This window comes from Ambystoma mexicanum, chromosome 5q (genome assembly GCF_040938575.1).
Source record: "Ambystoma mexicanum isolate Mex_15411 chromosome 5q, UKY_AmexF1_1, whole genome shotgun sequence".
Lineage (NCBI taxonomy): Eukaryota > Metazoa > Chordata > Amphibia > Caudata > Ambystomatidae > Ambystoma > Ambystoma mexicanum.
The window spans coordinates 725798747-725822231 of NC_090933.1; the positions used below are offsets into that span (position 1 = coordinate 725798747).

A 23485-nucleotide genomic window follows, 5' to 3' on the forward strand; every position below is an offset into this window, starting at 1 on the left:
GCTTCATTAATAGACAAGCCGGTGGAACCAGATCTATTGTTTGGGAAAGCGGTCGAAGACGCACTTAAAAATGCCAAGGACGAGTACGAGACTCTCAAATCCCTTGGCCAGCTTACCAACAAACCCCCGAACCAGAGGGGGAACAGTAATTTTCGTCGCCCACGCGGCCAAAATTCACAAAGAGGCAACTATGCCCAAGGACAGGGTACCCAATGGAACAACAACCAGCAGTCTACCCAGAGTTACAGCAAAGGTAACAAGAGAGGTCGTGGAAGAGGCAGAGGCAGCCCCAACAAGGGAGGTGGCACGCCTCCGCCAAAGCAGTGACGCTCAGTTCAGGGTCCCTTCTCACGCAACCCCAGTAGGGGGACGCATTTCCAACTTCACCCAGGCTTGGGAAGGGATCACCTCAGACAGATGGGTGCTGTCAACAGTGTCCACAGGATATTGTATAGAATTACTGCAGCGTCCCCGGAACCACCCTCCACGACAAAGAATACACTCCTTAGAACATCAGAAGATCCTTCTCGAGGAGATCGCCATTCTGCTAGAAAAGGACGCGATAGAACTCGTCCCAGGACACCAGGTAAACAAGGGTATCTATTCAACTTACTTCCTTGTGCCAAAGAAAGATTTGACAATGCGCCCAGTATTGGACCTACGGCCTGCCAACAAGTATGTCAAGCCCCAAAAATTCCGTATGACCACGCTACAAGAGGTAATCCCCCTCCTAAAAAAGGGGGACTACATGGCAACCTTGGATATGAAAGATGCTTATTTTCATATTTCCATGCTCCCGGCGCACAAAAAATACTTGCGCTTCAAAGTGGACAGTCGCCACTACCAATTCAAGGTTCTGCCCTTCGGGATAGCTTCAGCACCAAGGGTATTCACCAAGGTACTGGCGGTGGCAGCTGCACACCTACGCAGGGAGGCAATCCCAGTGTACCCTTATCTGGACGACTGGCTCATAACGGGGGAAACCCCAAGAATTTGCAGGTCAAACATTCAGAGGACTATCGACCTCCTCCACGAGTTAGGCTTCTCTATCAACGAGAAGAAGTCAAGTCTGGTGCCAAGCACCTCAAAACAGTTCCTATGAGCAATCCTAGATACTCACAAAGGGTTGACCTTCCCCTCGGAAGAGAGAATTCGGAATATACTACTGCAAATTCCACATTATCAGTCAGGTCAAAAAAATAACGGTACGCAAAGCAATGCGGTTACTGGGCATGATGGCGTCATGCATTTACCTGGTCCCCCACGCGCGTCTGCGCATGCGTCCCATGCAGGAATGGTTGGCGACACAGTGGTCTCAGGCAAGTGGTCAGTGGGACGATCTAGTGGTCGTTTCGCCAACACTCGTACAGAGCTTACACTGGTGGACAAAAGAGAATCTCGCAAGGGGAAAACCCTTTTACGATCCCGAAGTACAAGCAGTGGTAACTACAGATGCTTGCCTGACTGGGTGGGGAGCTCACCATCTCCACCACACAGCTCAGGGTCTCTGGTCTCACTCAGTAGCCAAGAAGCACATCAACCTGCTAGAGCTTCTGGCAGTATTCCGAGCGCTTCGGGCGTTCGAGCCCCATCTACTAAACTTGTCGGTGCAGATCCGGACGGACAGCACGACAGCCATGTTCTATCTGAACAAACAAGGAGGGACTCGTTCCCCAAATCTGTCCAAGCTTGCCCAGAAAATCTGGATATGGGCACTCAGACGGAACATCTTCCTATCAGCACAACATGTTCCAGGGGAGCTCAATTCCCTAGCGGATGCCCTAAGCAGAGACTCCCTTCCAGAAGAACACGAATGGGTCCTTCACAGAGAGATCGTAGAAGATCTCTTCTCTCAGTGGGGTTTCCCCACTATAGACCTATTCGCCACAAGCGAAAACAAACAATGCCCAGGATTTGCATCCAGGTTCCCCCAGCCAGACTCCCAAGGGAACGCCCTGTGGATGAACTGGTCAGGGATGTTTGCGTACGCTTTTCCACCAACTCCTCTCATCAGAAGGGTGGTGTACAAGATGAACAAGGAATCGATGGCGCTCATCCTAGTTGCTCCCATGTGGGCGAGACAACCATGGTTTCCACACCTACGCAGGATGGCGCTGTGCGAGCCCATCAAACTCCCAGCCTGGTACAACCTACTGTCCCAGCAACAAGGTCGAACAGTGCACCAGGTACCCAACTCAATGAACCTGGCAGCATGGCTCCTGAGGTCATAGTTTGGGCATCTCAATTTACCACAGAGGTGTATGGACATCCTAAAAGAATCCAGGAAACCAAACACAAGGCACTGTTACTTTGACAAGTGGAAGAGATTCGTTATTTGGTGCCAGAATAAACAAATCAACCCAGTTGATTGCACTCCTTCCAACGTGGTAACATACATGCTCCACCTGCTGGACGCAGGTTTGGTTTTTAACTCTCTGAAAGTACACCTGGCAGCCCTCTCCGCTTACACCACATCCCATAACAAAGTATCGTGGTGGAAAGTACCAGTAGTTAAAGCCTTCATGGAAGGAGTAAAGAGACTTCACCCTCCTATTTCGAACCCACCGCCAGGATGGGACCTCAATGTGGTGCTAGCTAAGCTCATGGGCCCCCCTTTCGAACCCATGCATAAAAGTAGTCTCAAACACCTGACTTATAAAACGGCCTTCTTAGTAGCCATTACCTCCATAAGAAGGGTCAGTGAAATTCAGGCTCTGTCAGTGCAGGATCCTTTCTTTATTATCCACAAAGACAAACTGGTTTTACGCACACACCCTAGGTTCTCACCTAAATTCATATCTAAATTCCATGTAAACCAGTCCATCGAGCTTCCGGCTTTCTTCCAGAACCCGCAAAGCTCGGCTGAGGTGAAACTACACACCCTTGATGTGCGTAGGGCGGTCCTCTACTATGTAAATAAGACCAGACCGCTAAGTAAAAACAGATCAACTGTTTGTCTCCGTAGCTACAGGCAGAGAGGGGGATCACGTCTCTAAAGGCGCGATCTCGAAGTGGATTATCAACTGTATACAGCTGTGTTACTCTCTTTCTGGAAAAACTCTGCCTTTTACGCCTAGGGCCCATTCTACTAGAGGCATTGGTGCCACTCTGGCTTTCATTGCAAATGTTCCCCTCGACACCATTTGCAAAGCAGCTACTTGGAGCTCTATTCACACTTTTACTCAGCATTACTGCATTGACACTCATTCCAAGACAGATACACAAGTGGGACAAGCGGTTCTAAGACACCTGTTTGCTCATGACCCTTCTCACATCCCACCTCCTTCTTCGGGTACTGCTCGCTAATCTATGCACAGCATGTGATCTAAGCAGATTCCACAAGCCTCAGAAGGGATACATTACTCACCGTAATCGTATTTCTGATGCTTGTATCTGCTTAGATTCACATGCGACCCACCCTTCCTCCCCTCCGAGAGAAGGCGCATGATTGCTTGTAGTCTTACCTTTCTGTCTATCTGCTTGGATTATCTGTACTCGCGCTACTCCTCATGCTTCCTCATGTCAGAAAAAATACAATCTGAGGATCCCAGACGCGTGAGGGATCTTGGGTACAGTGGACGTCACACTAGGGATAGTATTACTGGCACGCCTGTGTCGACGCCCATTTTCGAGTTTCGAAAAACAAACTGTAATACTCCGCAGCTTCCACTAGATGTCGGCCTATGCACAGCATGTGAATCTAAGCAGATTCAAGCATCAGAAATACGATTACGGTGAGTAATGTATCCCATATATAGCCTCTGTTGTACCATCACCAGTGAGGGAAACTGGCAGATCTCTCATGTCTTGGATGCTGAGACGTTGAGGACCAAAATTAAAGGGCTGCATGGCAAGCATAAAGTCGCATGTCTAGGCAAGTTGCTCCTTGTCCAAGGTCAATGTGACTTCTCACTTTCACAAACTCTGTAGTATGCCCGATGTCCAGAGTCTAGGGGACCGGAGGGTGAAGTAGCATAAAATGTCTTGGCAGGATAAAGGAAAGGGCCCATGTTGGGACACAAACATGACGCAGAAGTGCTGGAGCAATGGGGAAGTTAAGGTACAAGGCATTCTGCAGTGTGCACATTATGTATGTTCAATATTTTGATTATCTCTGAAACACCATAGTTTAATATGCTCTCTGCAAGTGAAGCTTCTTGTGTAGTGTAATTTACCAAAATCACTTCTCGTGATCCCAATTGTGGCAGCCACGAAAATGACCCATTTTAGTAGAGTAGCTTGCCTAGGATTGCATACGTTGGTCAAGTGTGGAAACCAGTTTTTCTGTTTGCAGTTTGCACTGTCAGACCCTACATGCTTCCATTGCATCCTTACTTTTGCAGTAACATGCAATTCCTAGCAAGCAGTGACCAAGTACTCTGCAAGTTGATGATTGCATGCAGCTCTTTTAACTGTTATGATGTGGTGTTGTCACTTTACTTTGCTCTCTTTGTAACTGAGGATGAGGTGATGCTTGGCTTGGCTCCAGTTGGGCTCTTTGAGGAGTCTTGAATGAACTGACACAAAGTTATAGTTTTGGTAAAATACTTTTATTTGTAACAAAAAGGAGGTTGGGAAAGGCCTCTTACCCTATCCTAAGATGACTTTCCTATCGGAAACCAAAACTATGGCTCTGTCTGTGTCAAAATCAGTCCTTGTGTCAGTTATATTCTGTCCCTCGCTCTATAAACTAAAATAAAAGGTGACAAGGGAATTGTGTTTAACATGAAGTGTTGCAAAAAAAAGTTTTCAAAGAAACCGGTTTAACAGCTCCAACATACAAGTTATCCAAGGTAGAATATCCTTGGTTGCAGTGGGTGGTCACTTTCCCTGGATTCCTCCTTCATAGAAAATGCTTTTTATACACACTAGTTCTTCCAAAATTAGAAAACCTTGGTTCCAGAGGATGGCTCTCATCCCCTAGATTCTTCCATGATGAAATTGATTATTTAAAAAGTTCTCTCGTGCAGTGAGCCTTGGTTGCAGAGGGTGGCTCTCTTCCTCTGGGTTCTTCCGCAACATGAATTGCTTCTTGGTAGAAGAGTTTTTTTGTCTTTCTTGTCCCACAATAGTACTGTTGTTGGCACAGGCTTTTTATGCTTATAGTTTCACTTCTTTGAAAACAAAGTTCCTTGTTTAACAAAACACAATTAGATAGCATTCTTTGTCGGCTCTGTCTCGGTTGCTTTATCTACTATGGTTTGCCTTTGGCACGGTTGCCGAAATGCCCAGGATCCTCACTACGCCTGGGTTGTTTTACCGGCTCTGTTTTGGCGTTCTCGGTCCCGTTTGTGCTGGTGCAACAGCGTTCTACCGCCCGTTTCCACTCAACTGATCTTAACGTCATTATAGTCTTCCTCGTGGCTTCCCTTTAACATGCCGGTCTTGCCGGTCTTGCCTCAGGTCCCGGTAAGTGAAACACTGTCTTCTCCAGTTGCCAAACACCCAGGAATCTCCGGCTTGCTTTTGGTGTGTCTGTGGTGCAGCCGTTCTCCACAGCGTGTCCTTGTTGGCGAGCCACTCTGCTTCGCTACACTGGTATGTGTCTCTCCGCCTCGCAGAGAGGTGCAGCGACTTCCTCTGAACGGCAGCAGCTTTCTGCTCCCCATAAACTTCAGTAGGCCCAACTTCAACTGTATAGTGGACTGAGTTCTCGTGCTAGCTTAGGCAATCTGGTTGAGTGCAAGCACCAGCTTCCCTACTCTGCGTGATGGCTATCCCTCCCGCCCCCAGTCACCCCTTGCTGGGCTAGGCTCTCCTTGTGGTGAGATTCCAGCAGACTGTGAGCACCATCTTTTCCGCTCCTTCTCCTTCTGCTGGGCCAGTCTTTTCTCCTTGTACTAGTCAGATTTCACTGCCTGTGGGAAAGCATCCTGGTCTTCCTCCTTCTGGATTCTCTGGACTGGCTTCTCTGCTTTCACATGGCTTGCACGTGAAAAACTCCTCTCCCACTTCCTGAGTCCGTCCTTCCTTTTTATATTGGCTCTGGCCAATAATATTTGTGGAAGGACTAGACTGCTGATAGTGGGAGTGATCATCATCGCTCCTCCTCCCTTGTCACAGTACTGGGAAAGTGATCTTCATTGAGGTGATGCCTGCAGAATAAGTGTGACCTATGTGCCCATGTGATCCTCTCGTATAGCCGCCCCCAGGGTCAGGATCAGGTAGCGGCTGCTATTCCCTGGCCACACGTCAGGAAAACAGTGACTCCATTGGATTCATCACAGCTTGCTGTTCGCAAAGGCACTTGAGCTGAACCAGAGCCAGACCTCTAGCTCCACCCAGGCTTGAACTGGCTCTGGGTCCCCACCTCTACCATGGCTGCTCTTCTCCACACCACGACTTCCCCTCCTTGTTCTTAGTCACCGACCTTACATGCACACTCGCAGCACAGTACCACTTGCCCTCACCAACCACTATCTCTCATTTTTGTCAAACTCTCCTCCACACTCCTGTGCATGGTACTTTTTCCTGCTGGTCTCTTGATCTGCAACCTCCTCCTCTGACTTAACTCGAACAACCCACAACTACCTGTTTTATGCCGCCTATCCTATCCCGCCACCTCCCCCTTTCTTCCGTTGGACTTTTGATCCTAACCAATCTGGTCCTGTGTTCCTCATCCACATGGTGTTAAAGATAAATGTCTACAAAAGGGGGCTAAGCGCAAGTGCTTTATTTTTTCTGTGTGGGGCTGCCATGCTGCAACAATGGCAGCCCATGTTAAATAAAGTGTCCCAGTTTAAGGGACTGCTGAAATCTGAACTAGGTAAGTAATAGTTGTGAGCGAAGCCGCTCCATGGCAAGTCCGGGTCTGGTCTGGCGGAGCTGTTCGTGCACGGCTTGTGCCTGTGCTGGGTAGCAGTGCGTGGCTTCACTGGCGGCTGCACATGCTTTCTGTCCCTCCATTTTCAGGTTCTTGCCCTGCTGATCCCGGCAATTGGATGACTTGAGGCATCTAACGTGAGGCACTGGTAAATTGCTCTTTTGGGCGGTCTCGCCAGACTTCGGCTGCCACTATAATTGGGTTATGAGAAAAACTGGCCAGCATGGTTTAGAAGGGGTGATCCAAAGTGAAATGTACAGACTTGGCGAGTGATAGTAACTTGAACCATCCTAAATGCCTCCTTGCCCCTCTGCAGTAGAAATGGCTCTGGCTTCCAGCCTTGGTTGGTTTGTTTGTTTATTTGATATAGCGCAAAAACCAAACCCGAATGGGTAGCTGGGCGCAAACAGTACAAGATTGCTTAAGAACTTGGTTACAGGAGGAAAACACATTATACAGTTCACAGTTAAATCAAGAGAAGTATGGTTTATACAGTTCACGTTGGGTCAACGGTAGGTAAAGTGAGAGAGCAAGGGAAAGAGAGGAAAAAGGAAATAAGAAAAATAAAGAGGTGTGGAACTACGGTTCAGTCAAGTTGGTCAGATGTCATTCATCTGGTTGCAGGCATCTAGTGTCTATGTGGGGAGGTCAAGTTAAGTGTCATTGGCACGGATCCAAGTGAGGACTTTACGTCTAAAGCTAGAGTAGGGTTGGTCCATTCTGAGATCCAAGGGGAGTTTGTTCCAGGTTTGCGCAGCTATGATAGGGAAACTAGAGCCGCCTGCTGTACTCTTTTTGAATCTAGGTATCATTAAGGTGGAGGCGTTGGTCATTCTAGTAGGGCGGTTAGAGGTTCTCTTGTGGATTCTGTTGGCCAGATAGGGGGGGGCAATGTTGTTGAGGCATTTGGATGTGAGGGAGAGTATTTTGAGGGTGATCCTGTCTTTGATTTTTAGCCAATGGATATTTTTCCTAAAGGTGGAGATGTGGGCTCTGTTAGGAATATTTAAAGCTGCTCTGATAGCGTTATTTTGGAGAGTTTGTAGTTTGTCAAGGATATACTTGTTGGAACCTGCATAAAGGGCATTACAGTAGTCCAACTTGGATATGATGAGAGCATTGGCTAATGTGATGCAGCTGGTCTCAGTTAGAAAAGGTCTACATGCTCGGATCAATTTGCAAGTATATGCCGTGGAGGATGCTAGCGAGTTCGTTTGCTTTTTGAAGGTGAGCGCTGAGTCAAGATAGACCCCGAGGGTTTTGACTGCAGGCATCACTTTAATGACGTTATTGTCAATGTTGAATGAGGCATAGTTAGGGTCAAGTTTTTTGATAGCCAACGCTGAGCCAATGATCAGTAGCTCCGTCTTGTCGTCGTTCAGGCAGAGGCCATGGGATGCCATCCAAGCCTGAATGAGGAGATATATCTTATTTACTAAGTCCGTGTCTTCCAAGAAGTTACCCGAAAGGGGGATTAGAATCTGAGTGTCATCTGCGTAATTAGTGTAGACAATACCCAGTCTGTCCAACTTGTCAAACAGGGGCTTAGTAAAGATGTTATACATCGTCGGAGAAACACATGATCCTTGGGGAACACCGCATGAAACTTGTATGGGGTCAGCGGCTGCTAAGGGTGAGAAGACTCTCATTGTCCGGTTTGCAAGGAAGGATTGAATCCACATTATGGCATCACTTGAGAAATGAGCGGCCGAACTTAGGTGATTACATAAGACTGCATGATCTACCAAGTCGAAGGCCGCGGATAGGTCAAGGAGGAGTAGCATTGCAGTTTTACCATTGTCCTTCAGCTCGTCAATTTGGGTCTTGAGGTCAATCAAGGCTGTTTCAGTGCCGTGAAGGGGGCGGAAGCCAGATTGCCGTGATCCTAGTAAATTGTTAGTTTCTAAGTGGGCCTGGATTTGCAGGTATGCTGCTCTGTCTATGATTTTAAGTAAGAAAGGGACAGTAGTGATGGGTCTGTAGTTAGTTGGTATAGCAGGGTCAAGTGTTTGTTTTTTTAGCAAGGGAAGCACCCAGGATTGTTTGAGGTTGTTCGGTACTAGGTTAGACTTAAAGGATGCATTAATGATTTTTGAAATGAAGGGTGCAAGGTCTCGAGCTGCATCTTTTATAATTTGGGCCGGGCAGTTGTCACCTTTACAGTTGGAAGGTTTTAGAGATAGTATGATTTTTTCTGTCTCCAATATGGATATCTTTCTGAAGCTAAATAGGTGGGGGGTGTTAGATAGGTTTGGGAGGAGCTGAGGTTGCAAAATGGGTTCAGTTGGCAGGAGCAAGGAAGCTTTTTTGTTAGCAATTTTAGATTGGAGCGAGCTAATTTTGTCCGCCAGGGCATTTTGTATATTAGTGCACCAGGACTTGTTTTTAGGAGTGTTATCAGGTGAGGTTATGGGTGATTCCATTTCACGGAGGATGGAAAATAGCTCCTTGGAGTCTGATTTAGCTTTAGAGATTCTGTCATTGAAGGTATTTCTTTTAGTGTGTATAATTTCCTTTTTGTATTGCTTGGCAAGGGTGGCTAATTTGGTTTTGTTCTCCTCGGTGGGTGAGTGTTGCCAGATAGACTGCAACTTTCTTTTTTGGATTCTAAGGTCTTTCAGGTGTGGCGTAAACCAATTGTTAAGGTGACAGAGTTGTTTGCTTTTGCGCAACTTGATAGGGGCGATTGAGTCTAGTACCTTGATCATGGAGCTGTTGTAAGCTTCTACAAGCGACGTAGGGTCTGTAATGTTGTCTAAGTTATTAAGAGTAGGGAGAAGGTGGGGTAGGATTTGTTCTGATGTGATATCTTTTTTACTTCTGGTGGGAAGTGGCGGGGCCATGAGTATAGGTTTAGGTCGGATAAGGTCTAGTGTGGCATTGAATACAATTAAGTAGTGGTCAGTCCAGGATTGTGGTATTATGTTGGTAATATTAATGTTACAGTTCCGATCAGCAACCCAGTCAAGGGTTCTACCTTTGATATGGGTGGGGGAGGAGACTTTTTGAGATAGGGCGTAGTCATTCAGGAGTGAGGCGACAGATAGGGCATGTTTGTCATTGCTGTCATTAAAGCCCAGGTTAAAGTCTCCCAATAGTAGTATTTGGGCGTGGTCTTTAGTATTGTTGGTTATAATGCTGGTTATGTCGTCTTCAAAGGTTCCCAGTGGTCCAGGTGGTCTGTAGATAACATGCAGGGTGAGAGTCCGGTTACAAGAGAGGTGCAATTTGGCGGTAAGGAGTTCACAAGATGAGAATGTCAGGGTAGACGCAAGTTTGATGGGTAAGGTAGCTTTGTGAATGATGGCTAGGCCGCCTCCTTTAGTGTTGGGTCTATCGACTCTTAGTAGTTGGTAGCCATCAGGTATAGCTAGCATGATGGCGGGGCCAGCTGCATCATGGAGCCAAGTTTCGGTTATGACTAATAGGTCTAAGTTTTCATTGGTTAAGGTGTCCGAGATCTCGGTAGCATGGGCGACCAAGGATCTTGCATTAATGAGAGATCCAATTATTGATAGGGTACTATTAGGTTGAGTTGAGGAGGGTTGTTTTTTTTTGGTAGGGGCATCTCTTTGTATTGATGGCTGGTTAGTAGTTGTAGGAGCAGGGCGAGAGGTGGTGGGTTTGGGGTATTGCGAGCGTTTGTTTAATGGATTGATATAGCCTCTGTGATTGTGGTAGGAAGATGGTTCATGAAGACAGGACAGTCTTGCCCTCAGTCTCATGTTTCTGTCCTTAGCAGGGTGTGAATCCGCGATTGCAAATGCCATGGTGGTAAGGAGGCTCAGAGCAATGTGTAAGGATTGGTGATGGGTGAATTTCATACTGGAAGTGGGCAGAGATGAGGGGTAGGCAAGTTCGGTTCGAGCTATGGATGTGGACTGGGTTACGTGCAAAGGCGTGTAGTTAGTGGAATGGTGCCAAAGAGGTCTAAGCGGTCTGTAAAGGGACCTGTATATTGGCTGTTTAAGTGAACTAGGCGAGAACCAGGCTAGGTTCTGTGTGGGCGAAACTGTGGCAAACTAGGCGAGTGTAGAAGACTGGCTAGGTAGTGTGTCTTCTAGGTATGTCAGGGCAGCTAGTAGCACAATGAGGTATATGGAGTGGCTGGGGCAGTGTTATACCTAATGACAGCCATGGGGCAGGGGCACAGGTCAGGGCGCAAATCTAGTGACAAAAAATAAGGCACAGGTCAAATGTAGTCGATTGGCGACCATAAGGCACAGCACAAATTAGGCACGAATTAGGTAAAGTCTAGTGGCAACCATAGGGCACAGTACTTAAAAGGCACAGGTCAAATGTGGTTGATTGGCGACCATAAGGCACAGCACAAATTAGGCACGAATTAGGTAAAGTCTAGTGGCAGCCATAGGGCACAGTACTTAAAAGGCACAGGTCAAATGTGGTCGATTGGCGACCATAAGGCACAGCACAAATTAGGCACGTATTAGGTAAAGTCTAGTGGCAGCCATAGGGCACAGTACTTAAAAGGCACAGGTCAAATGTGGTCGATTGGCGACCATAAGGCACAACACAAAATAAGGCGCAAATTGGGTAGACAAATTGGTCTTGTCCGAGGCTGAGGGCTCCCGATCTCTTGACACGGTTCAAATAATGACCATGTCACTGTGGATGCTTATGGCTTATTTTTGTCTTCTGATTGAACATGCAAAAACGTTCTTCTGTGATGAACCAATCTTCGAATAAAGTGATTTCAATAGTACTGCATCATTCGTTTTGTAATCGTTCAATCGCTGTGTCAAAGGTTTCATTTTGCCCTCACCGAAATTGGTTTAAAAAATAATTCAAATAAAAGCAGATGCTAGATGGGAGTCACACTCTTGTATGGGTGGTGCAGAAAATGGGACTTTAAGCACAGAAACCAGTGATGTCTCCCATAACATCTCAATCTGCCATTTACAATTTAAATCTTTCTTTCAGAAAGGAAATTGAGCCTTTTTTGCCTCCATTGAAACCGGATTACTGTGTAAAGCAGGCTATCAGAGCAATTCTTACTGATCAACCTGTGATCTGTACACCGCGTCTGATGTACATGGTAACCTGCATGAAAAGGTAGGTTTTGTGTAAAATCTGTTATGCATGACGCTGTATAGAAAGAGCAGTGAGGCTGTCTTCTTGTAACTGTTTATTTGTAGCTTGTTTTCCATTGTGGGTTTTTGGTGATGCCTGCCAGCTTGTTGATGTATGATGACTCCCACACATTTATTGCAAGAGTATACATACTTCAACTAACCTGTATAAGACGACATGCGAGGGTGGTAAGAGACGAACAGAAAAGTCTGCCCGACTACTACAAAGTTTAGGGATTGAGTGATGCACCTTTATTCTTCACTCTGCTACCTCCTGGCTCCAGAGAGAAGCATGGCTCTGATGCACTCCTCTGCCCCCCTCTGACTGGGAAGCTGAGCAGAGAAATGTAGGTCTTCCATGCTCCAGCTCTCCTAATCTGTCCGCATCGTCATCCCAGGCACTGTTTCATGCCCACCTCCTGAAGGCAAAGGTAAAGGTGGCAGGTAACGGAAGCACAGTGATGCTTTACTTCTTTGCAGCTGTGATCTCCTCAGTGCTGGTTCTTGCAAGAGGAGCACAGCATCTTTTCTCGCTTTTCTGCTCCACACAAATCCACTGTCCTGACTTATGTAAATACTGATGGGCTGCAGCAAGTGGGCAGAATTTGGAGGGATCAGGAAGTGCACTCTTTCACCATTAGCCAGGTAATAGCGAGTAGGGTTTGACTACCTGGGCATTTGCCACACCTGGCAATGGCAGTGGGAGAGGGGTGGTGGGTGTCTGAAGTACCTGGGCATACAGAGAAAAATATGGCAATACCAAAGTGAAATTAGAATATTGGAATGATACCTAGCTAATGGTGTCAGTATCCAGGCATATAAATGTAGCATATAAATGTAGCATAACTATTCTTGCTGCTCAAAACCTAAACAATTGACTTGTTTGGCTATGATTTGTTGAGCAATGAATGGTCTATCTTTTAATTTAAAACTGGTTGCGGAAGGCTACATGACAGTTACATCCTCTCCCTGACTGTCAACAAATTGCTACCATAGTGTTTCATAGTTATTTATGCTCTGAAGCGTTTATACTTTGCTAAATCACCAGTGTAGTAGTTTCAGAGCGCCTCGGCTTGTCTGTAGATTGGTGCATTGTACCCCCGCCTAGGCAATCCAGTCCTTAATCTGCAAAAGAAAAAGGAGCATGGGAAGATGACGAAGGTGCAGTTGCCGCAGATCAATGGAAGGGAGGATGCGGATGGTGGCAGTTCATGTTGGGAGTAGTCTGCGTACAGAGGAACCATAGCTCAGGATTGAAGAGAAACTGAGTTAATTTTAATATGTGCATTGTAGAAGTGTGTTGGCTTTTTGCCCAGGAGTTTTTTTTAAATATTTCACACTGGGCCAACAGAGGCTTGCAAGTCCCAGGATTACTATTCAAAGACAGTGTGACCCAATGAAGGATTCACTGTTTGAAAGGTGAGTGACGGTGGAGGAAGGAGGTCTGGTTCCACAGTATATTGAACACCTGGCACCCTTAATGAGGCAAGGTCTTAAATTCCAAAGGAAGCTGTCGAATTTAACTGCTGTGCAAACCACAAACACAGGCTGAATGGTTTATGTAAGCGAGTATTCTACATGTAAATGTTCTACTTACAGCTATCCAAGGACAAATGCTGGCATTGGAGCCTAGAGCACAAATGTCCAACACATAAAGTAAGAGGTCCTACAACATAAAGACCTCCATGGGCCCTCCATGGTCATTACGTAAACTAAGACTTCACCCATTTGGCACATTACACAAAGGGTTCTGCCTAAAATAGGAAGCTGAACTCTGAACTGCAACAATAAATGCAAAGGTTCCATGGAAGCAGCTGCATTCAAAAACTTGATATACAAGAAGTATCTTTGTGACATGCAAGGTGAATAGTGTGCATTTTCGGACTCTGTGTGAAATTCCCTGTATGTTTGGAGGAATATTTTAAGAACTCAGCCCCCTTATTAATTATGCACAATATGCACACTTCAGAGAATCACATTTTTAAGGTGTCATTCCTCATTGTACTTGACTGATGGTGATTACAATATGGCATTTTAGTGTTTTAAAAGTACAGTATTATGCATTCGGTTATAATGCTACATTTAAAAAAGTCACAATCATACTTTTTAGGGTGTCATTCCTCATCTTATATTTTTTGTAGTAAGGATACCCTATAACCAAAAGGGATAATTTTGTAGTCCCTCACTATCTGTAGTCTACCCACCAGTTTAAACTCCGATTTTCCCCAAACTTAAGAGGACACTGTCTGACATTCAGTAGCCGAAATTCCCCATGTCCTCTCCTGCATTTTATTTTTGGCCTGCTAAAAAAAAATGTGTAATTGCTGTGTCCTCTTACAAAGTTGTTGCAGCACTGTTCTGTTAATCTGTGCAATCGCTGTGCCAAATAATACTCCAAGGTGGTTGGTCAAAACACCAAACACCTTGGAGTATTCTTTGGCTCAGGGATTGGCAGGCTTTCTGCAATGCATGTGTCATTGTTGGCATCGCTGTGTTGAAGCAATGCTCTTGAGACAGTAAATTCCCAACTGCCTCGTGCGTATGTCCTGAATAGGCAGTTTCGGCAAGCATGAAAGCTGAGTGGAACTACCGCCACTCTCAAATATCGGCGGGATTTGAACTATGGCTGCTATGGGAGCAATGCCTGTAAGTTCTTGAGGCCTGGTAGGAACTGTAATATGGACGTTTTAGTCCACTGCTGTGATGTCCTGTCTGGAGAGTGTCGCATTTGTGCTGCCTCGTTTATTAAACATGCCCATTGAAACCAACTCCCTGTTCGGAAAGGCAGTCGTGGATCCCCTTAAGAGTGCCAAAGAAGAATGACACCCTCAAATCTCTCGGGCAACTCTCCAACAAACCCTTTGTACAAAGAGGGTTCTTGAATACTACAAGATTCTTCCGTGGGCATGGCCTGCAGCAATCCTCCAGCTATGGCCAGGGTAGCCAGTCACCTTCTTGGGGAACCTCTCAGGAACAGTCCTCCTCCGGCTTGCAAAAAGGTTAAAGAAGGTCCAGAGCAGAGCCTCCTCCAGCAGAGGCTCCACCCAAACAATGACACCCCGATGTATGTCCCCTACCACGCTACTCCAGTAGGAGGTTGTAACTCACAATTCACCCACGCTTGGGAGGGGATCACTTCAGACAAGTGTGTGTTGTCAGCCATAGCAGCTGGTTATTGTATAGAACTTCTGGAAAAACCATCCAACCACCCGCCAAAACACAGAAGAATTAACAGCGGAGGAAAAGCGCATTTTACTAGAGGAAGTTATAACACTGCTGGAAGAGGACACCATAAAGAAGGGTATTTATTCAACGTACTTCCATGTGCCAAATAACTGACCTGCGCCCAGCGAACACTTAGGTCAAGCCACAAAAATTTTGCCACACTACTCTGCAGGAGGCAATTCCTGTCTTAAAACATGGGATTTACATGGCAACCTGGGATATGAAAGATGTATACTTTCGTATGTTGATGTTCCCAGCACACGGAAAACATCTACACTATCCATTCAAGGTGCTCCCTTTTCGGCATATCCTTGGCACCAAGGGTATTTACCAAAGTGCTATTGTTGGTAGCGGCACACGTACACAGTCCGTCCAGTGTACCCTTATTTAGAAGACTGGCTGATAACAGGCGAGTCTCTTCAAATTTGCAAACGCAACACCCAAAGAACAATCCACCTTCTGTTGCAATTGGGGTTCTCTATTAATGAGAAAGTCGAGCCTCGCTTCTGAGAGCGATCCTAAAGACAAGGATGAGTTGTCTTCCCCCTCAAACGACAGGGTACAAAATATGCTGTTGCAGGTACCTCACTATCTAGCCGGTTACCAGATTACAGTATGCAAGGCAATGCGCCCGCTTGGGATGATGGCCTCGTGCATGTACCTGGTTCCACATCCGCGGCTGCGCATGCGCCCAATGCAGGATTGGTTGGCGAAACCATGGTCTCAGGAAGCAGTCAATGGGATGATTTAGTGGTTGTTTTGCTAACCCTAGTTAGTACAGGCTCATCGCTGGTGATCCAAGGGCAATTTGTTAAGGGGGAAATCCTTTTTTTGTAATCCACCATGTCAGGCGATACTGACTACAGATGCCTCTCTCCAGATGGAGAGCCCGTTACCTCCACCACACAGCTCACGGCCAGTGGTTACACACCACAGCCCGTAACTAAATCAACCTCTACAGGCTTTTCGGCAGCAGCTAGTAGGTCAAACAGTGCAAGTCCTCACAGCCAGCACCTCTGCCATGGTTTACATAAACAAGCAGGGAGGCACAAATTTGTCCAAGCTATCCCGAAAGCGGGCACTCAAGCGGAACATGTTCCCGGTGTCTCTGTATGTTCCAGGGGAACTTTACTTTAGCAGACACTCTGAGCCGCGATCCTCGAGATATTTTGTACAGAATCTTCTCCCGAAGGGTCATCCTCAAATAGACCTATTCGCCACAAGCCTAAACTCCTAATGCCCAGACTTGGCATCCAGGTTTCCCCAACCAAGATCCAAGGGGGGAGAGGGGGGATACTCTGTGGATGAGCTGGTCAGAGAAATTTGCCTCCCGCTTTTCCTCAGGATGGTGCACAAGATGCACCAGGAATGAGTGACTCCAATCCTGATCGCTCCAATGTGGGCAAGACGACCATTGCTTCAACACCTACTCAAACTAGCAACGTGCAAACCAATCCAGCTTCTGTGCCCCTTCTACATGCTGTTCCATCACCACGGGACAATACTCCACCCACATCCTCAATCTATGAGCTTGGCAGCTTGGCTCCTGAAGTCAGAGTTCGGGCACCTCAAACTTTCACAGAGGTGTATGGATATACTTAAGGAAGCAAATGTACCTTTAGACACAATTTGCAAAGCGGCTACTTGGAGCTCATTTCATACATTTACACAGCATTACTGCATCGATGCACATTCTAAAGCAGATTCACAGGTCAGATCCACAGGTGGGACAAACGGTGCTGAAACATCTTTTCGAATGGATTGTGTCCTTTCGTGTATTTCTCATCTTTGATATTCGATCTTCAGCTGCTTCGGAAAGAATTTTCAGCAGAGGGCGCTGTGCGTTGATGCAGTTGACTCGATGTCTTTTGAGGGCCTCCATCTCGACTATGTCATCGAAGGTATATATGGCATGCGCAGTGCCCGTTGGCTTCAGTTCTGTTTTTCTGAGTCAGTTTACGCTTTGAGAAACTATGGCACGCTTCTTTTGTTCTATTCGTGATAATGTCTTCTCCCTTGACACTTAACTACCCCGCAGACCGAGTTGAAGAAGTGTCAAAACTGCGACTCTAAGATGTCGTTAACCGACTCACACTGAGTTTGTCTGTGGTGTCTCTGGGTGGAGCACAAAACATCTGCCTGCTCCAAATGGCAGTCAATGACCAGAAAGGCTCAGAATGAGCGAAAGGGGAAATTGGCGGTAGATAAAAAATAAATATTCAAATCATCGAAGAAACCTTCGGACGAGCCAAGAGGCGACTCTCCTTCAAAGCAGGTTAAAAGATCCAGGTCGAGGAGTGGCTCCCACAACTCCTCATCGTCTAGCAAGTTGAAAAACCCTGAGGGTATCTTGTCCCACGAAAAGCTCCACACCTGCTGAATGGGAAGCATTTAGATCTGAAATGCTAAAAATATTTGAGAAGCAAAGCCCCTCGGCAAGCCATGCTCATATCCCGCCTTCCAAAGAAGACGGTAAGCTAAGGGCTCGAGCCAAATCCGGCGTGCCCCCAAGCCCGGGACGAAGGCCAGATCCTCATTGAGCTGTTGAGGCCTCGATGCGATAAATTATCGAAGGATCCTACGAGCCATAAGACCAAACATAAGTCGAGATCGGGGTAATCGATGACAAATGCACCCTCGACACCGGCTGTGCCATCGGCGCCAGTCGTGCCATCTAAACCAAAAAAGATTTTTACTCCCTGAGCGTTGAGTTCAGTTTCTTAAGCCTTCAATGCCTATCCCAGACAAAACGTATATTCCTTTAACCAGTAAAGATTATTTAAAATCTCTTACCTCCATTTATGAGGAAATTGAGCCATCGGGCAATGTTGCGCCATTTGACCTTCAATTTGGTACACCAAATGTGCCTACGTTTTATTACAGAAGAGTCTAGACTGAAAGATCTTTATGACAATTTACAATCAGCCAGTTGGGTAGATCCCTTGCCAGAGCTCGACTTTGGTAGACTTGAAGCTGGTGAGCAAGCCGATGCTTCATGCAGACAATGTCTAAAGTTGTAGGCTACTTGGGGTGGAGTAGGTCTACCATCCCCTTTGATGTTACAGACATCCTTGATAAGGGTCTGCAAATAGATCCTATTATACTTTTTCATATCGCTCTCCAAAAAAGGGTGGCGGCAAATTGGGAAACGCCAGAGACTATCGGCAGTAAACAAAAACCTGATAAAATAGCGCCCATCTAGTAGTGACACTGACTACTTATCAAAACACCCCACTCCAGAGAGTCTGGTGGTACAGGCAGCTACCGCAACTTGAAAGCAGGCAGCTTATCCAACTATCCCTCCCGATAGGGATGACAGAGTAGATGGATGGGTGAGTAAAGGGTTTTCTGCAGGGACATTTGCTCTTAAATTAACTCCACGTGTGCCCTAGCAAAATTCTCATGCACTCTATGGGACTGTATTTCCGTGGCGGCAGAACACATTCCCGAGGGGGAGGAAAGAGACTGGTTCTTGGCTATTGTTGGAGATGGCAAGGAAGCCATGTGAGTCTCTTCAGTCCCGTCTGGATTCTGCGGACGACATCTGCAGAGCCATGGCTACAAGCACTGTAATATGCAGATTTGCGTCGTTTAGGAAGTCAGGATTTGCACTGATGTGCAGTCCAGACCCCTCAAATTGCTTTTTGATGGGTCTCACCTTTTTGGCAACAAGGCAGACGAAAGCCTTGGAAGTTGCAAACTGCAAAGGCGGCAGTCAAGTCCTTAGGTGCTGCTATTAGGCAGCCTCTGCTTTTTCGTCCCAGTGGACAGCCTTGGAGGGGGTAGTTATTCTCGCTACTACTCAGTTGGAAGAGCGAGAGGAATGGCTGGTCAAGGAGGCCAGAGAAGATTCCCTATGGAGAGGTGCGAAGCCCGCTTAAGCAGAGGCATCCTTGCCAACAGCCACTGCATCAGCAACCTCAAAACCTCTGAGGTCTTGAGTCACAAAATACCAGTGGGAGGCAAGCTGTCTCGGCGTCTGAAAGAATGGCAAGACATTACTTCAGATGATTGGGCATTGGAAACCATAGCCCAAGGTTACTGCCTTCCCTTCTTTTAGAGACCTGAGAAGCATCCACTGGGCAGCCACTCTTTGAGTGTTCCAGATGTGCTCCTTGTGCAGGAAATGTTAATCCTGCTAGAGAAAGGCGCTATAGAACCAGTGCCTGTAGCGGAAAGGAATAAGGGATGGTACTCTCCTTATTTCCAAATACCCAAGAAGGACGGAGGACTGAGACCCATATTGGATTTGAGATACCTGATCTAGTTCCTCAGGAAGGACAGATTCAAAGATGGTCACACTTTCTCAGATCCTTCAGGCCCTCCAACTCCAGGATTGGATGGTGTCAATGGACCTTCAGGATGCTTACTTTCATGTGCCAATACATCTCGAGCACAAAGTACCTGAAGTTCACCGATGGTGGTTCACATTATCCGTTTCGAGTTCTGCCTTTCGGGCTGGTCTCTGCCCTGAGGGTTTTCACCAATCTGGTGCTGGTGGTGGCAGCGAGTCTCAGGAGAGGGGCGGGGGGAGTCACGTCTACCCTTAGATGGACGATTGGTTGCTCTGGGTGCATTCTCCCGAAAAAGTCCTGGATCATCCAAACGTCACCAGCCATTTTCTTCAGACTGGGCTTCTCCCTCAATTACACCAAGTCTCATGACACCTCAGTAGCTCCTGTTCATGGGAGCTGTACTGGATACATCCTTGGGGAAAGAGCTTGCCACCCGAGGTGCGGTCTCAAGACATTCTGCAGATGGTCTCCAAGTTTCAGAGTGTCACACGTCTTCCGGCCTTTGACTTTTTGAGGTTGCTCAGCCTCATGGCATCCTGCATTTTCCTGGTGTCAGAGGCTCGCTTGAAAATGAGATCCCTTCAATGGGCTCTCAGGACACAATGGTCTCAGTTCTCAGGCAACATGTCAGACCTACTTCCAAGAAGGGTCACACAGGATCTCCTGTGGAGGGCCTGCGAGTACAATATTCTGAAGGGAGAAGCTTTTTGGCAGCCATGGCCACAGATAACAGTAGGGAGCCCATGCCCTTCCTCCTCCTCCCTCATACCTGACTTCTATTCAGGCATGGCATACTGCCAATGATGTCTTCTTTCTTCTCTCTGGCCGCCCTCTTGTGAGGCAAAAAACCTTGGTGTCATCTTGGACGCCTCTCCTTCTCCTCACGGGACCTTGCCATATTAGCTGCACATCCTCCGAGGCATTCTCCCTCCCCCCCCCCGCCACCCCCCCCAAAACTCATGTCTCCAGAGCTCTGGTCCTCTCTAGGCTGTACTACTGCAACAGCCTCTTCCTCAATTTTCCTGTAGCCTCCCATTGCCCCTTACAACTAATCCAGACTAGGGCTGAAAGGCTTATTCTTGCCTTCAAGCCCAGGGACCGCTTCTCCCCAACCCTAAAATCTCTTCACTCGCTCCCGGTTGCTGCTAGGGTCAAGTTCAAGACCCTCTGCATCATCCACAAGGCTTTCTGGGGCCTGTGGCCGCACTACATTCACCTCTCTCTCTCAATACCTCCCCCCTGCTATGCTAGAGCCCTTTGGTATTCTAGCTCCAACTCTCTGCAGATCAGAGGCTTTTCCAAGCAGAAATTGGGGGTGGGGGGGTTAGATCTATCTCTCTATCTTATCTCTCCCCCCCCCTCCTGGCCACCTCCCCCGTACGCCCTCTGGAATAGTCTGCCTGCCCCTCTCGGACTTGAGCCATATATCCTTCCAGAAGCTCCTGAATACCCTCCTTTTCTCTTCCTCCTTCCCTCACCCTTGCGAACAACCCCATCTGCTGCAGTGACTGTCTGCCTGGTTCCCTCTGAGTTCTACAGGGCACCAGTCCCCCTCACACTTCGCATGTGGCCCTGCACCCCTTGCAATCCCTGGCACTTGCCCTGCTGGCCTCCCCTTACCACTCACCTAGGCCTTTACTCCCACCGCCTTTCATCTGCACTCTTCTCTCCTCTATACCCTAGCCCATCGTATTTCACACAGACCAGCACTTCCAACCTTCCACCGCACCCTAACCACCCCCCCCCCGCACTTGCGTGATCCGAATGTCACAAGGCCTAGAAGGACCGATATTGTATCTTTCTCCTATGACCCAGCCCCTTTTTCTTTTCTTGTGGAGCCTTGAAGCACAACTTGTTGTATAGGCGCCTTACACATATCCAATAAATATATATATTTTATTTTGCTTGGGTTATGTATATGTTGAAGTGAAGGAGGTTCCGGTTTTCCGGTTTGTTGTGCATGCTTCCCTTGTACCTCCCCTTACCACACCACACTGCAATGCTGATGCACGGTGTGAAAAGGGAATGCTGGGTTGGGGGCCCTCCCCACCACAGAATCGTGGATGGCCCACTATCCACGATAAATAATTGGGGAGGGGGTAGAGAATAGGTCACTTTGCTGTTCCGAGTAATCCATCGCCCATTATGCATTTTTTTTATATTCATTCCTTGTTTATTTATATAAGAAAGCTTTGCAGGCTGGGACTTGCCTATAATAGAAAAAATGAAACTAAGTCCCAGCATGCTGTTGGCTGAAGGTCCAGGAGTTGATACATGTGCTACTGATGCGATCTGGACATTTCAAACCTCCTGTATTCTTCCTAGAAAGCAGCCAGTACATGGCTGCCACGTTTCTGTCATTAACAAAATATCAGAAGCTCCATGTGCGTGAGTCAGACGGCTATTTCTTTGCGTATTTCTATGTTAGTGGACTTAATCCTGTTTTTGTCTCCCCTTCTAGCATTCTGCCTTTTGAAGCCATCGTGTGCATGTACCGTTTCCTGGGGGCCGACAAGTGTATGTACCCTTTCATTGCACAGAGGAAACAGGCTACAAACAACAACGAAGCCAAAAATGGAATTTAACCAGCCCTTTTCATGTGTGCGTTGCATAGACTGACATTTTGTACCCGGAGCTACCTGATGAAGGCCTGAGTAATGAACAATGACAGAATTTGTGACTGGATAATGAAGCGCACCAGTGCATCGGCCAGATGCGGGTGCCTGCCTTCACTACTGTGGCATTCATTCCCCTGGATCCCAAACCTGTGTACTGCGCATTTGACAAACTGTAAAAGAACTGATGAGTGCCTGCAAATGGCGATACTGGGAGCGGAGGACGAGGGGAACAAAGGTACCCCGTAGCCATGTATTTATGGTCGCAATAGGTGTACTTGGTAGAGTAGATTTCGTAGGGATATTAATCTTCACTTGATCACGGAAAGCTTTGTACATTTTAGTAGATGGCACTGTTCCAGATTTTCTTTTCCTCTTAGTTTCGTTTCCAGTATGTTGGCCGCGACTTCTAGAGGTGACCCCTTTTAACATAATGGAAAGACTAATTGTGAATGCTGTTAGTTCTCGCTCATAGCTTCAAAGGGCCAAGGACCGTTGTCTGAACTGCTGTAATTGTAGAATACCGGGACTGCGCGTTCTTGGTAATCGGTGCTCATTATGAATGTGTACGGCTCCGTTGACTCTGTGACGCTGCTGCAGTGCATCGGTCTGGTTCGGAGTCGCCGGATGTGCGGGGCTGACATTATATAATGGTTTTCATTTTGTTGTCCTTGTCCTGTCACACCCCCACGTTCTCTTGCTGTCCACTTCACTAAATCTGAAATATGTGGTACGAATTCCAGTGTGGTCAAATTGCAGACCTTCCCATGGGCTCCACAAAAGACCCATCAACTTTGGAGAGAAAATTACCCTCTCCCCTCGATTTAAGTCGCTGGATAAAGGACTTTCCGCCCCCGCTCTGCAAATTGCTGTATTAAATTTCTTTAGCAGGGCTGAGAAGCGTAACAGGACACTTTTTCCCCAAATAGACTTTTGTGCCAACTAATTTCACAAGCAAACGTCCACTCAAAAGAGCGTACACCGCTTTGATGCGGTGAATATGGAAGAGTGTACACATAATTTTTAAATCTATTCAAAAGTCTGAGAGCAGTAAATTACATTTTTACAGTATTGTCTTTGTAAAGCCAACTATTTTGTGCCTTGAATTTGGTAACTTTATATTTAGAAAATCATGTTAAAGTAAATTTTCTACCTCCTTCCTTCATGTGTACCATCCACTTGTATATTGCTATAAACTATTATTTGATTACCTTTTTGCACAATTCTTTTTACTTACTGACCAATGCATGAGAGGGTTATTAAAGTGAACCTGTTTTTAGTAGCTGAAGGAAAACTCGTGCTTTAATGCACATTTATTTCGCATTTGTATTCACTTAATGAAAGACAATGGAAATGACTGCTACAGGAAGCTGAGGTGTCATTCGCTTGGATGAAGATGATCAAATCGTGATTCAGAAAGCGAACATAGTGCATTTT

General features: G+C 46.8%; 1 protein-coding gene across 1 annotated transcript in view; it reads left to right on the forward strand.

Moving 5' to 3' along the window:
* RDH10 (retinol dehydrogenase 10) overlaps positions 1–23258 on the forward strand; it is a 184593-nt gene extending 161335 nt beyond the window's left edge. Inside the window, exons 5-6 of the mRNA XM_069621212.1 lie at positions 11765–11896; positions 21895–23258. Of these exons, the coding sequence (XP_069477313.1) occupies positions 11765–11896; positions 21895–22018 (256 nt within the window). The 3' untranslated portion in view covers positions 22019–23258. The remainder of the gene's footprint in view (positions 1–11764; positions 11897–21894) is intronic.
* The last annotated feature ends 227 nt before the right edge of the window (positions 23259–23485 follow it).